At 45.6% G+C, this 16,530-nt stretch overlaps 1 protein-coding gene across 1 annotated transcript in view; it reads right to left on the bottom strand.

The window, feature by feature from the left end:
- The window catches only part of LOC137653510 (centrosomal protein of 85 kDa-like), a 133,815-nt gene that overhangs the window by 29,934 nt on the left and 87,351 nt on the right, over positions 1-16,530 (bottom strand). The window contains exon 12 of the mRNA XM_068386959.1: positions 12,747-12,825. Within this exon, the coding sequence (XP_068243060.1) occupies positions 12,747-12,825 (79 nt within the window). The remainder of the gene's footprint in view (positions 1-12,746; positions 12,826-16,530) is intronic.

The following is a 16,530-nucleotide window of genomic DNA, read 5'->3' as shown; positions in this document are numbered from 1 at the left end:
TTCAGCCTGCAGGCCAGGCTAAGGGCTGGGCGATAGGTTTCCACCGCCGAGAGCGACAGGAGCATCTCCTCCCGCTGATAGACAATGACTCCACTATTGCTGGAATAGTGGCATCAAGGGGAGAGGTATCTCTCCCACCACACCAACCACAGAAGATTCTACACTTCGCCTGGTAGACCCCTGCGGAAGACTTTTGCAGGTGTCGAGACATCCACTCCGCAACTTGTTGCGGAATGCCTCTCTCTATGAGGGGATGCTGGATGGTCTCCAGGCGTGAAGCCGAAGCGATGCTACGGCTTGTGGTAGATGTCGTAGTGTGGTTGTTTGAGTAGCTCGTGTCGTGGGGGAAGCTCTCTCAGGAGTTCCGTCAGGAGATGTAGAAGTTCCGGGAACCACAGTGCATGATGCCGCAGCGGAGCTATCAGAGTCATCGACAGGTTGACTGATAATCTGGTCTTGTTGAGCCCCCTTCTCAACAGACAGAACGGTGGGAAGATGTAGACGTCGATGTTACCCACCGTGTAGAAAGGCATCTTGCTAGAGTGCCTTGGGATCTGGGACTGGGAGTAGTACAGCGGCAGCTTGAAATTCAAGGCTGTCGCAAACAGGTCCACAAGGTCAGGACCTGTTGGCTACCAAGGGGGGGCCGAAGACCACTCGGTACTCTCTATCTGTGAAGTCCACTCAGACTGTCGGAGAGCACATTCCTTGTCCGGAATGAAACGAGCCGATAGGGTATGAGTGGACTTCGGTTCATCTCAGTATCTCCAATGTAAGATGAGAAAGTTGATATGAAGAGGTACCTCCCTGCTTGCTGAAACGAAAGGCACTACCGTGGAGTTGTCGCCAGGGTCTGTTAGAAGTGTTGAGGGGCCAGACTACGGCCTTCATTCCTAGCAGATTGATGTGGAGGTACCCTTCTGGTTCTGACCATAAGTCTGATTCAGAACGTAGGCCCCCCCCTGGTTTTGACGAGTCCGAAAACAGCATCAAATGAGGGGGAAGGGCGAGAAGATCCATTCCCCTGCAAAGGTTTCCATAGGTTAGCTATCACTGCAGGTCCATTTGTTCCGCAGGTCCCAAAGGGACCAGAATGTCCGGGGAATCGCTGTCTTGATTCCACCAGAACTTGGACCGCCGACGCAGGGATTTCATCCTGAGGCGGCCGTTGGAACTAGATTGGCCAAGGAGGAAAGGTGACCTGGGAGGCGTAACCAAGATTGAGCTGAAGCTCTCCTCATCTGAGGAAAGGTTCTGAGATTCTCCTCAGCCTTGCTATCCTGTCATCTGATGGGAAGGCTTGGAGATTGGAGTCCAATATCATGCCTAGATATCCCAGTTGTTCAGATGGGAGCAGAGAAGACTTCCCGAGAATTACCATGATCCCTAGACCTTGGCAAAGTCCCAGAAGCTTGTCTCGGTGTTGAGGAAGGGTCGAAGCAGAGACTGCCTGGGATAGCCAGTCCTCCAGAAAGCGAAGGAGACGGAAGCCACCCCTGTGTGGCCATGAAGAACAGGGTGAACATTCTGGAGGACACCTGCGGTGCTGTGGGGAGATCGAAAAACACCGTACCTTGAACTGGTATATCTGTTGTCTAGGCTGAATTCCAAGTACTTCCTGGAAGACGGATGAATTGGGATCTGGAAATACCCGTCCTCCAGCTCCAGTGTGCACATGAAGAGTTGTGGTCACACTACAAGCCTGATTGGCTCTGCTGTTCCACGCTGAACGAAGTTTGCTCAACAAACTTGATCAGGGCAGAGAGGTCGAGACAGGTCTCCAGACCTCGGACGCTTTTTTACAAGAAAGAGTTGACTGAAGAAGCCGTGGGGGGGAAACCGTCGATGACCTTTTGGAGAGCCTCCTCTAGAGCATGGTCTCGATTCCTGCCCGAAGGGCTAGCCCCTTTGCCGATCCCATGGCATAGGAGCTCGGCGACACTGGATTTACTCTCAGCGGAGGTAGAGGTGTAAAGAACGGGACGCGATTCCTTGGTTGATCACGGAGATCGTGCAGGAATCGGCCCCGGGCTGCTGCCACCTGAGCACGCAACCTTGGGCATCCCCCCACCGGGGACCCTGCAGGAGGGTTGCCAATCCTAGCGTTGCGGCCTCGACCGCTCCCTCAGGATTATTGCTTCCCCAGAAGGACTTCCCGCCTTCCTTGCCTCTGACAGGAGGGGGCTGCTGTTTAGACACCTTGTCTTAGCTGCCGGGGCTGGTTCCGATGTCCTAGGCTGATGAGACTGTTGTTGTTGAGGCGCTGGAGGTTGTAGGGTCTGGATGCAAGCGCCTATGGAGGAGCGAACCGTAATTCGCTTTCTCCATCTCTCAGTTGTCCGTTACCTGTCCTTGGGCTCAAAACAAGGTCTTTCCAAGAGTGGAAGAGTGTCTGAGCTTGCCGACATCCATGGTTGGGACTTCCGAGAGGAACCTCTCGGTCACTGCATCTCAATGCTTCAACATCGAGTTTGCCCACAAGTTCGAAACTTGGTAAGCTGGGAAACGAGATGCTCGTGCCCGAGGAGGAAAGTTTCCATGACCTTCCTGGAGCTCTCCCTGGACAAATTCTCGGATCGCAGCAGGATGCCCAGAGATCCAAGCCAGACAACCAGCCACGAAGTGGCCCGCATGGCACACTTTGCGGCTCTCTTCTGGTTTTAAGATCTCCGAAGACGAGAATGTCACCAGCCGGGCGGAGAACTTCTCGAGAGAAGAACTCCCTGGGGAGGCCCTTCCATGGAATGGTGGAGAGGAAGGGCTAAAACCAGGTTCTCCATGATCTCGAAGTACCTCCTCTGCTGACGGCTGACAGACGCAGTGTCAGCGACTCCCGCTAGGGGAAAGGGAATCGAACGATCCTGAGGAGTAGAGATGATGGGGACTGCCCGAAAGGAAGAAGGATGTTGCCCAGACCTCTCTGAAGATCCTTCCTGCTCTTGTATGTGCCATGCTCTGCGTTTACGGGGCTTCCCGCCCTAGAAGATCGTGAATTGGAAGTACGCGCCCCAGATGACTCGCCAGATTGCCCGTGTTACGATAACACGCTTCCCGCCCTACGGGAATAGCGGTCGAAATCACCCTGGCGCTCGCGCGATGGCAAATCGTTGGTTTGCGCGCGGGCGAGCGGGGCGTGCAGGCATGTGGGTGCGAGGGCCCGCAGGCGAAAGTGCGCGTGGGAGCGCAGGTGAGGGCAAGCGTGGTTGAAAGGACGAGCGCTGGAGGTCGGGAGACCGATGGCGTGCAGGCGAGCGTTGGCGAGGGATGGCGCGTTGGCGAGGGATGGCGCGTTGGCGAGGGATGGCGCATTGGCGAGGGATGGCGCATTGGCGAGGGATGGCGCATTGGCGAGCGATGGCGCATTGGCGAGCGATGGCGTGTTCGGCGAGCGATGGCTCGCTGGCAGGAATCGCACTGGCGCTCGAGCGATGGAAAATCGCTGGTTCGCGTGTGCGCGGGCGCGTGGGCGTAAGGGCGGGCGCGTGGGCGTAAGGGCGAGCGCAGGCGGCTGGGAGACCGATGGCGCGTAAGTGAGCGATGGGGCGCTGACGAGCGATGGCTCGTAGGCGGGCGAAGGCGCGTTGGCAAGCGATGGCGCGTTGGCGAGCGATGGCGCGTGGTCAAGCGATGGCGTGTTTGGCAAGCAATGGCGCGTTGGCAAGCGATGGGGCGTTGGCAAGCGGTGGCGCGTAGCGACCGCTCGCGTACAGGAGAGTTAACGCGTGGCCGCGTAGGAAACCTACGACGATTGAAGCGTTGGCGTTGAAAACGCTTGCGCGCAGGCGACGAATCGCACGGGCGCGTAGAGGATCGCTGGTGCGTAAGGAGAGCCCAGAGATGTCTGTGAGCGCCTGTGCGCTAACTTAGGTATCTCTTGGGCGGCGGTGAAGTAGAGGCGCTGTGAGTCCAGAAGAACCTGTGAGCGCCTATGCGCTAGCGAAGGAACTTCTTGAACTGCGTGACGAGGCAGGAACCAGGCGATCGTAGGAGCGTAGTTGTGTGGCCAGCTGAGAAATGCGCGGCTAGACGTATGAGAGATCGTCGGCGAGGAGGCGAAGGAATAACTCCTTGCCTGCGCCCAGATCCGAAGATCATGGGCGCGTGGGCGAATGATGGCGCGTATGCGCATATCAGGAAAGGGTGATCAGATGTGCGCTGGCGAGCAGGCGATCGTGGGCGTTTCGGGAGACCGTAGGCGCGCATGGCGCGTACCCGCACAGAAGGTCTCAGAAGAGTTGGCGATCAGGTTGATTCAGCAGAAGTCTGGACCACAGCAAGAGACTTGCGCCCAGATCCGGAGATCGTGGGCGCGAGGGCGCGTTGGCGTGTATTGCGCACATCAAGAACATTTGCAAACTACTGCGCGCTACGAGGTAGCACAGGTAAAAAAACTTGGCACCAAAGGGCTTACTCACATGTGAGAAGAGCCCTTAGCCCCAAAGGGACCGGCGCCCGTTTGGAAAACCGGGTGGAGGCGCCCAGAGCGCTACTGCGTCCAGAAACGGAGAAGGAAGACAAGAAGATCTGGCAGGTGTCGAAGATTGCGAAAGAACTGCTGACAGGTCTAGAGAAGGAGCAGCAACAGTCTGTTTTCGTCGAGGAGGATCCTCTGCGGCTGAAGATGAGGACGACCACGGACAGGAGCACCATCATCAGTCCTCCGAAGAGGAGTCTCTGTTATTGAACTCCCCCGAGGGGGAGAGACACTCGCAGGAGAGACCGTTGGACTCAGCTGCCCCCTCGAAGATGTTCGGAGGGGGGAACTGAGCCTTCAGCAACAACAGCAGTAGGGAGTCCTCCGAAGAGGAGTCTCTATGAGTGTCCTCTCTCGCTAACGAGAAAGAACACTTCGTAGAAAAGACTGATGAAAGCGCCCCTTAGGGCCGTTGGATCAGCAAGCTGACCATAAAGAGCAACCCTCCGAAGAGGAGCTCCTGCAGTTGCTCAGCCCCTTGAGCGTAGCTGCAAGTGCGACCGCTCAGCACCAAGAGCAAAATCGCATGAACACCAAGGTCCGGCCTTGTAACCGCTCAGCCCCTTGAGCATGGTTACAAAAGTGATCGCTCAGCACCAAGAGCATAACCGCCCGAGGACCAGAAAAAAAATTAAGGTAGGAAAAGAAACCCCCCTGAAGGGGAAAAAACTCATACCTGGGAAGGGAACCTCCCTCGGAAGGGAAGTACCCACCCAAGGAGGCGAACCTCCTGAGCGTTCTAATGAAATAAGGAGCTGACAGTTGTCACGGGAGAACTTCTAGGAGAAGGAACACGCCCACGACGAAGTCGTAGAGGAGGCTGCAACGGCAGACTCCCCAGGACCCAACAGGACAGCTCTGCTTCGTAGGCACATTAGGCAAACGAAAAAACTAGATACTTAACTGTGAAAATAAAACAATTAGTTAACAATAATTACCCCGGGGGAACTCCGAAGAGGAACCCCTGCGGGAAAAGAATATAAGAATATAAGAATTACACACAGGAATGCGCCCTCCTCCCCCACTGCCACTCACGGGAAGGGGGGAGGGAAGGCAGAGCACTGTAACAAAACAGAATTATAACAATTATAAATATGTAATTCAACTAAGAATGTTACTAATCGTAAGAACGAATGAACCCCGAAGGGAAGCGTTCTACACAGAGGCTGAATAGTTAACAAATGCAATTAGTTTAAATAAAAAAATAATTGAGACAAAATAAAAGGAAGCAATTCAACCCGCAACGGGAAGGAAGCTACCGTAATACGTAGTAACAATAAAAGGGTGAACGAACTAGAGGAGAGAGAGAGAGAGATCATAGTCAAACAAAACTCCCAAGTTCCCCACGCTGATATACCAAGTTCCCCGTAGGGAAGGAGGAACAGCGGAGAAACATATTAGTAAGTAGAGTCCAGCGATGACGATTCCCCACGGCGCCCGCCGAAGGGAGACCGAAGGACCAAGGGAGAGATCGCGACCCATGAAAAATCACCGTAGTGGCCTGAGACCACACGGAGAAGTTCTCGTACAATGAGTGAACTTCCTACACACACACACAGCACAAACACTGAAAAGGAAACTTACTGTCTTTCTATACTCAAATATATACATAAACATAAGAATGTTTACATATATATTAAGTATAAGAAAAGTAAGTAATTAGTAAGACAAAGCATTAATGGCTGCCATGCGAGGACGGAACAGAGACGTCTGTTCATTGTCCGAGCCAAAAGTGAAGTGAAGCAGTTCACCGGTATGTGAGGGGGGAGGGGTAGCTAGCTACCACTCCCCTACCCCCCTGCTAACTAGCGCGGGGGTAATACACCCTCGTTAAAATCTAATGGCTCGTCATTTCAGCTACGCCAAAAGTAAACCCTATGTAAATAGCGTGGTTTGTATTTCGGTTACGGAACAAAATGACATTAAAAGCTTTTAGTAAATATGTTATTACAAATATTATTTACTGTGTCTATATAAAATCCTACATACGTAGCAAAGCAGGAAAATGACAAATTCGAAGATACTGTAATTTGTATTTTTCCTAACCACACAAACCTTAGCTATTTACATTGGTGGTTTACCTTTTAGCGCAGCTGAAATGGCGAGCCATTAGAATTTAACAAGGGTGTATTACCCCCGCGCTAGTTAGCGGGGGGGTAGGGGAGTGGTAGCTAGCTACCCCTCCCCCCCTCACACACAGGTGAAGCTCACTTTCACTTAGAGGTAGGACTTGTCTTGGGGGACAGGGCTGGCAGGCAAATATGTGTAAATAGCTAAGGTTTGTATGGTTAGGAAAAATACAAATTATCTTCGAATTTGTCATTTGTTCCGTAACCGAAATACAAACCACGCTATTCACATTGGATGACTTACCCCTTAGGTAGGGTGGAAAGTCCCCAGCCTTACTGGCTTTGGCTTTACCCGGGGACTCAGAATCCGAGTGAGTCGCACTCGAGAAAAGGAGTCCCTGCACCTCACAAGTTCCTTGCTCCGCAAGGAACCGTGTGGCCTACATAAGCTTGTGTGTGAAAGAAGAAGTGTGACCCGTCCTAGGCAGTTGATCTGGAGTTCCAGAAGAAACTCTGGGTTAGGACATTCCCAATACCACCTCGTCAGGGTATGGGGGACGCGACAGTATTGACTCAATACTTGGAACACAAGGAAGCATGGTTTACCTGCAGAGGTTCGAGGTCACCTATGCAGAGACCAGGATGCTGCTTCCCCGTAGAGGGGATGATGAAGAAAGAAGTAAGGGCCAGACATACTTCTTTCGTTCATGCAGACTAAAACCTGATAACAATGCCCTCAACCTTCTGCTACCTGTCCAAAAAGGAGCCTGAGGTTAGACCAGCTGTTGTGTAGCCACCACAGAGCGATAGAAAACGTATCGAAACTCCTGTGGGTCACGCCCTGCAGGAAGCGGCTTGCAAAGGTCATTAGACGCTTCCAGACTCCAGCTTGTAGCACCTGCGTCACAGAGTAGTATTATTCGAAGGCGAGGGACGTTGCGATGTATCCGACATCGTGCTGTAGGGCGACGTGACGGGGGAGGGTCTGGAGACAGGTCGAGATGAATGTCCTTGAGTCCGAGCTGAAGAGGTATACTGGTGACTCTCCCCCGTGTCCTTCTTGTGCTCCCAAACCGGCTGCAACTGAGGACAAACTGCAGCTGTTCCCAAAGCTAACCTCTCGATTCCTTTACTGGCAAGAAGGAGAAGGTTCTGGGACATCAGATACAGAATGGTGACTCGAAATCTTGAAGGAATTGGACCGAAGGGCCGGGACCCCAAGATTCTGAGACTAGCCAACAACTCAGGAGCGAACCTGAATGTTGCCTTCCCCTATTCCTTAGAAAGAGCGGAGTCGTACGAGACCAAGAAGATTGCTTACACACTGGCCGCGGCCAGAGTGAGCAGGAGACCCAAGACGGAATACGATCAGAGGCCTGACGTAAAGGGTCTTGAGAAGATCTCTTAAGGGACTAGAAAGTCCGAGCCATGCTCCAAGTTGGAGGTCTCACTCCGACTAGGGCAGGGACGTTCGCAGCTTCGCATGAGCGAGGAAAGGTCCAGCGGGAAGAAAAAATTTATTCCTTTTAAGCCTGAAGGTCAGCGAAAGGCTGAGCGACAGGTTTCATTGCCGAGAGCGGAAAGGAGTTTCCTCCTGCCGAAAGGCAATAAGATCGTTATTGCTGGAGAAGAGGCCTCAAGGGAAGAGGTATATCTCTCACGACACCAACCACCGAAGACTCTTCACTTCGCCTGGAAGACCCCTGCGGATGACTATCGCAAATGACGCGACCTCCGTCCCGCGACTGTAGCGGGTTGTCTCTTCTTGAGGAGGAGGCGTAGTGTCTCCAGGCATGAAGCCGAAGCGACGCCCCGGCTCGTGAAAGATGTTGCAGTGTGGTTGTTTGAGTAGCCTGTGCCGTGGGAGAAGCTCTCCCGGGAGTTCCGTCAGGGGAAGCAGAGGGTCCGGAAACCGTAATGCGCTTAGTCCCAGTGGAGCTCTCAGGGCCATTGAAAGGTTGACAGACAACCTGGTCTTGTTGAGACCCATTCTCAACAGACAACAAAGGAGGACGCAGGCGTCGATGTTGTCCCACCAACACCGGAATGCATCTTGCCAGAGTCTCGGGGTCTGAGACTGGGGGGAAGAACAGCGGAAGCTTGTGGTTCCAAGCTGTCGCGATCAGGTCCCCCAGACCAGGACTTGCTGGATACTCAAGGCCAAAGACGCCCAGGTACACTCTCTCTACGAGGCTCTGCTCGGATAGTCGGAGAGAACATTCCTCTGCCTGGAATGAGAGAGCCGATGGTGGAATTGAGAGTATCTCAAATCATCTCGGTATCTCTACTGCAAGATGCGAAGGTGTGAAAATGCGTCCCCTGCTGGTTAGAACACGCCAGAACCATGAAGTCGACGCGCACGGAGCGACTCGGCAGGAGCTGTAGGATCTGTAGAGGGGCCAGACTACGGCCCCTAAGCCTGCCTGAATGATGGAGAGGTATCCTTCAGGTCCTGACCATAGACCTGGACCGGAACATGCGCCCCCCCCCCCCCCATTTCTTTGACGAGGCCGAGAACAGCATCAAAAATGTGGGGAAAGGACGAGAATATCCACTCCCATCAAGAGGTTCCATAGGTCAACACCCATTGCAGGTCTAAACGTTCCGCTGGTCCCATAGGGGCCAGAAAGTCCGGTTAATCGTTGCTTTGAAACCACCGGAACTTGGACCGCCCCACATGGAACTTATCCTGAGGCGACCGTTCGGAACTATAGACGGGTAAATGAGGAAAAGAGAACTAGGAAACGTTCCAAGGTAGGGCTGAAAGCTCTGCTTGACTGAGAACAGGTACTGCGACTCTCCTCAGCCTTGCCACAGTCAACTGAAGGGAAGGCTCGGAGGAGGTGGCAACAGAATCTGGCGTCCCCAGGTGGTCACCCATCCAAGTACCGACTAGAACCGACGTTGCTTAACCTTGCTGGACGGACGAGAAGCGAGGTTTCCAACGTGGTAAGGCTGTTGACTCAATATCATGGCTAGATACTCCAGATGTTGAGGCAGAAGAAGAGAAGGCTCCTAGCAAAATACCATGAACCCCCACTCATGGTAAGCATCCGGAAGCTTGTCCCGGTGCTGAAGAAGGTCGAACCCGACCTACCGGAGTTGACCAGACCTCCAAAAGGCGAAGGAGGCGGAAGCCTGCACCTGAGCGGCCATGAGGAAAGCAGGGAGAGTTCTCTGGGGAAAAAAAAAAAAAAAAAAAAAACCTGCGATGCCACAGCGGGATCGCCACACTGCATCTTAAGCAGGAATACCTGCAGTCTAGGCTGAATTCCACGAGCTTCCTGGAAGATGGATGGAATGGAAACTGAAAATACCCGTCCTTCCCATCCAGGGCCTAAGGAGTCCTGTCGCCTCGTTACCCGTCTGATCGATTCTGCTGTTCCACGCTGGACGAAGTTTGTTCAACAAACTTGATCAGGGCTGAGAAGTCGACAACGGAACTCCCGTCTCAGATACTTTCTTACAAGAAAGGATCGACTGAAGAAGCCGGGGGTGAAGCCGTCGATGATCCTATGGAGGACATTCTCCTAAGGCATGGATCATTCTGCCCAAACAGGCAAACTCTTGCCGACCCTATGGCATAGAGGTTCAGAGACACTGAATTCGCTGACAGAGACGGCAGGCGCGATATCCTTGGCTGATCACAGAGATCGTGCAGGAATGGGCATCGGGAAGCTGTCATCCGGATGAGTAACCTTAGGCATCCTCCCAGCGTGAAACCTGCAAGGGGGAGGTGCCAATCCTAGAGTTCGTGAACCAATCACAATCCGTCTTATATGCTACGTAGTAGTTACCAATTCAAAGTACAAGGTACCCTACGTATACAGTACAGCTTTACGTACGCTATTTTACGGTTGTTTTGTTGTAGGATACAGTATGTCTCTCTCTCTCTCTCTCTCTCTCTCTCTCTCTCTCTCTCTCTCTCTCTCTCATCACTGTTTTTGTTTCATTTCTCATTCTGTGTGTCAATCTCTCTCTCTCTCTCTCTCTCTCTCTCTCTCTCTCTCTCTCTCTCTCTCTCTCGTACGCTTATTCGAGATGTGATTTTTGCAACAAAGAATATTTTTGGATGCAGTACTACGTACGTATACATACAAAAGATTCATGGAAAAGATGCACATCCATTACATTTGTAGTACAGTAGTAGCCATCAGCAGCCTTACACCATTCTAATACGGTATTACTGCATATGATTTGCGTTTCATGTTCGATTTAATTTTACTACGTACTGTATACTGAATTATCGTATGATCACATTCTCTTTTCGTGTTTTATTTCTTGCTGTACTGAATTATATGTCATATGTAATGCAATGAACAATCAGTAAGAGCAGATATTACTAATTACAGTATTAATGGAATTACAGGTAACGAAATATCGTATTTGGGGTCTTCATATATCGCGGTATTTTCTAAATTTCCGGAAAATCCGCGATATGTTTATATATATGGGTTATGAAAAAAATCCGCGAAGTAGTGAATCCGCGATGGTCGAACCGCGAAGTAGCGAGGGCTCACTGTACACGCTTTCTTAATGTGCAATTAACTATTTAAAGAGTAGCAATTTTCTAGAATAAAATGATGTTTCCCCAAAAAATAGTGATTTGCTGATGAAATTGGATGCCGTATTAAATGAAAAAAGTCCGCGAAGTCGTGAATCCGTGATGGTCGAACCGCGAAGTAGCGAGGGCTCACTGTACACTTTAACTCGGTAATGAAACAAACACAAGGAGTGTTGAGAACCTGCCGACCATCGGCACAGGGTAGGACGGCAAGGTAGGGGAGTACACAATGACAACTCCATAACGGCGGAGGCCGTCGGATACGTTGTCAACAGTAATCAAAGTTACAAGTATCTAACAACATAAACATATATTTCCATTTATACATATATACATGCATATATATGTATAAGATAAATGAAAACACACACAAGAGAAAAAGAAAAAATTACAAAAACAATCAAGGCAAGTCTTTGCGGGAGAGAAAGGCAGCATGTCTGTCCTCTACCGAGCCATAAAATAATGTGGTTACTCAGCCGAGAGGTGTGAGTGGGTGGGGTAGCCAGTCTACCCACCCACCACCCGCTAACTAGCGGATGGGGTAGTAATCCCTCACTAAAATTATCATGGCTCGTCTTTCAGCTACGCCGAAAGTATACCCTATAAATAGCGGAGGGTTTGTACCTACGCCGGAACAATTAATCTATAAAGAAACAGAGAGATAGCAAGAAAGACCAAGACAGAGGGTAAGGAGGTCGAGCTGGGTTGGAGTAAGAAGGCAAGTTGGGTAATCCGTTCAAAACCAGCTACCCTCCCATATTGGTGGTTTTTTGCTGCATTGAGTATAGTGAGACAGACAGATGGACAGAGCTCCTTGCACAGCCTGTCATTAACCAAATACTTTACTGTACGTTGTTAATGACTCAACAGCTGTTCCAGCTCTGCTAAAGAAATATTCCTATTCAAAAGGATGGTAGGGTTCTATACGCTTAAGAACAAATTGATCAATTCCATAAAATATTTTCTATCCACTTAATCTTGATTGAAAAATTCAAAAATTTTTAAACCTCTATATTTTTTAATTATTGCAATTAAAGCCTTGTACTGTTCAACATTGAAACACATAGAATCTTCATACAAGTTTTGTTTAAAACTGTACTGTAAACCACAAACAAGACTTCCCAAACATCTCAATTTTTAGTATAAATTAATTCTTGACTTGCAAAGAGGATAGACAACTACGTAAAGGACATTGTTTTAACCATTTGGGATTCTGGTGATGAGAAATGTCCACAATGAAAATTTCATGCGGAGATCCCAATTGCATCAAATGACGTGTTGGGTGTCTTAAGTCTTAAGTGTGTTGGGGAAGAGATTACTTATTTTCATCAAAATGTAGGGGTTATTTGCTAAAAATTATCATTGCAACAATTTTTCTTTAATTTTTAAATATAACAAAACACCATTTTTCAGTTTTTTCTTCGGCTTTTCACTTTTACCATTTTCAAACATTAAATTTAAACGGTGATGAAGCTCAGTATTATATAATGAAAAATAAGTTTACAACGAGAAATTAAGGTATCGTTAAGTTCATAACTGGCTAGCCTGAACCAAATGTGTTTTATAAGACAGATGAATTTAGGACATCAATAGGAATTTCAAAGGGTTAAGAATAAATGATGAAGATATTAAAACTTACCTGGAAAACCCAGGAGCAAGGAAAGATCTGGGGAAATTCCTTGGTTTATTTGTGATGACATCTCTACAAGATTTTTAAACTGTTGAGGAGGAAGACAAAATCAGAAAATTAAACAAATTAACATATGTTCTAAATTATTTGAAACAGAAAAAATTGGTAAAAAGGTAAATCTTTCTTCATGAGAATAACATTAAAATTATTACTCCTTATTTCTTATAATCCTTTGATTCCCTTAGGGTATGCATAGAGTAAATCAATTGACCTAAGAAATCAATGAACATGACCCAACTTTTGGAATAAAAGAACAGGCTTAGATGTATCATCCCTGAAGTCAAATTTCTGTTTCTATGTATCCATGATCTTAGAACTATTACTCTTATAAAGCCACATTCATATCAAAGCTACAACAAGCCTTGAATACATTATTTTTCAATGTATAAATTCTTCCGGGAAATCTTATTCTCTTCTGTATAAATAGTAAAACCATGATTCCGATGAGAGTTAAGAGTAGGAGAAAGTCTTTAACTGATAAAAGAAAATGTGTTTGTAAGGTTAGCCTATGTAGCAAATATGTATACTGGTACTGTATATGAACTTTAAAGTCTACCTTGAACATCAACTAGTTTGATATTTCATAAGACCAAACACAGCACAGCATGAAAATTTTTATACCAGGTGAAAGTAAGTTGACTGAATCTGTCCAATGGTGAATTTTCAGGCCTTTGCATATTAATGAAGTTTTCTCTTTTTTATCAGTTTTGTTCTGCATTTGGTGTTGAATAACTGTGAATACCTTCCTGTATTTGGCGATTCATATCAGTGTATGCTTTCCTGTATTGAGTGCTACAGTATTTATATATATATATATATATATATATATATATATATATATATATATATATATATATATATATATATATATACAGTAGGGTCCCGAATTATGCGTGTTCGAATTATGCGATTCCCCATTTATACGGTTGGTAGTTTAAAAAAAAAAAAATTGTTTCTGCAAAGCTGTTCAAAGTCTGCAAGTCAAGCACTACAAAATATATCAAATCTATTGTCTTTTTAGGTATATTGGTAGCCCTAAATACAGTGCTTGATAATAAATGTTACCAAACGATATTTATCTTACATTTTATTAACATAATTTCATAATAAATAGCCTATTTAAGGAAAAAATTCCATAACAATGAAATCAACTTTTAACTATGCGAATCCAGCTGACAAAATGTAAACAGAATTGTGGTTACATTCTCGGCAATCTTTATCTTTCTCTAACCTTCCGATTATTTTAATGGTATTGTTAATGAAGGTATAGTCAAGCATTATTTTTATTTAGTGTAGAATATATAAAAGCTTTAGTTTTCCGTGGGTATTCAAGGTTTTCACACGTAGGCTGGGTTCGTTTATCGGCAGTGAATAGCGTAAATTTTGGTACCAAGTCGGCAATATTTTGTCATTTTCTAAACAGTATAGATTTGCTTTACAATTATTTGCTTTGTATAGTACAGGGTGTAATTATAAAATCCTCTCTCCAAGAGAGAGAGAGAGAAAGAGAGAGAGAGACTCAAATCTCTCTCTCTCTCTCTCTCTCTCTCTCTCTGTATGTGTGAAAGAAATAAAATCTTAGTTCACATATTACAACCTGAGTTTAAGAATGAAATTAACATGACTATTATTAGTTGCGGTGATCATTTCCTCGCTTCAAGTGGTACAAGAAACAAAAAAATGGCATTCGATTACAACAGCTGATTCTCTCTCTCTCTCTCTCTCTCTCTCTCTCTCTCTCTCTCTCTCTCTCTCTCTCTCTCTCTCTCTCCGGTGTTATACAATACTTACACGTACTGTGGATGAAGAACCCAAAATAGGTTTTATTAAAAAGCGTCAATTAAATATAAAACAAAAAAAATTATACCGAGTATAAATCCACTTCAATCGTAGCTTAAAATATGACATCCGATTTCGTCAGCAAACCACTATCTTTAGGAAACTTCACTTTATTCTAAAAAATTGCTACTACTTAAATAGTTAATTGTGCTTTAAGAAAACCCTGTACTTTTGTTTTAAATTTCGGAAATGTTTTATAAATCGAGTATTGCTGACTTATTTTTGTTTAACTTTTGGCGGTGATCAAATCAGCTGATGTCTAGCTCTCTCTCTCTCAAGAATATGAGCGTACGAATACAATAACAAAGCATTGTTTATACCATTTCTTAACTTATTCAAACCATCTATACAGTTGATATTACATAAGCACCAATGTCTTATAACCTATCATATTTATTGTTTAGTACATTTAAAACCATCATTCTCTCTCTCTCTCTCTCTCTCTAGGATACCTTTCGCTACCCCCCTCATTTCTTACCTCTCTCTATCTCTAACAAATGAAATCTTTGTTGTTTCACAAAGTTCAGTTTTATTAAAAATCAAGCATGGTTTAATTTTCCTTACTTCTCCAATCTCGCACCATCTCCAATCTCGCACCATCTCTATCATACCGAACGTTCTAGCGGTAACCTAATTGTTCGATGACTTTAAAAACCGGCCTGGGACTTTCTTCTTTTACCCTTTTTTCCAAATGGTTCCATAATTGAGGTGGGTACAAGTTGACTTATAACTGCAGCTAAGAAAAGTATTTTGGATATGGAAAGGACAATTATCTTTCGTAACAGTTTAGAAGTATCGTAAATTACCATACTGTTAATAGTGGCTCTTTGCTATTGTAGATAAACGTATGAAAAAAAGTTTTCCTGCTTTGCTACGATTTTAGGAATTTATATGGATACGGTAAGTAAAATATTTCTAATAACATAATGTTTACTAAATGCTTTTAATATCAATAGTTATCACTTTGATCATGTGTGTTTAATACGTTCGTTTGTTTATTATGATCGAAGATGGAGCGTACAGTAAACAAATGGAAGGTTTCCGTTTCAGGCGGCGTCGTAAAGGAAAACTTTTTTTTTTTTTCATTTATTTCGAAGTTCTAAAAAAAATTAAGTAGAACAACATTGGTAATAACAAAATCATCATATAAAACTAACCTATACAAAGATGTGCAAATGCGTTTGTTTCTTCGTTATGATCAGAGATAAACGTAAACAAAATAATGGTCGTAATTTTTCATTGTGCTTTATGGCGTGTTTAGGAAACTCGTGATATGAATCTCCTTTATTTTGATAATTTAGGATTTCCAATGATGCAACAAAAGCTACTCTATACAGTGATGGTTTTGCTATTAACCAGTTGTGTTATACAATAGATATGACAAACATTAAAATTTGTCTGTATTTTGGGTCCTGTTATAACGAGAAATATACGGTGTTTACACACATCCTGGTTGTAACTTTAACCGTTTTTTCAAGTTATTAGAACTTTAAAGTATATTAAATGTTTGATTTATTTACATAAACAATTTGATAGAATAAAATAATACAGTATAGTATATGGAAAGTATTGGAAATGGGTGGTAAACACGTTTGAATAGGCAAGTTGCTGGTTGCAATGACCCAAATGTAATTATTTCTGTTAGTTGTGTGTTTCGAAATATGCGATTTTCCATTTATACGAGGTCATTGATCGACCAAATTCTAGCATAATTCGGGACCCTACTGTATATATATATATATATATATATATATATATATATATATATATATATATATATATATATATTATATATATATATTATATATATATATACATATATATATATATATATATATATATATATATATATATATATTTATATATATATATATATATATATATATATATATAT

Source organism: Palaemon carinicauda, chromosome 14 (genome assembly GCF_036898095.1).
Source record: "Palaemon carinicauda isolate YSFRI2023 chromosome 14, ASM3689809v2, whole genome shotgun sequence".
NCBI lineage: Eukaryota > Metazoa > Arthropoda > Malacostraca > Decapoda > Palaemonidae > Palaemon > Palaemon carinicauda.
This window is presented reverse-complemented; position numbering and strand designations above follow the sequence as displayed.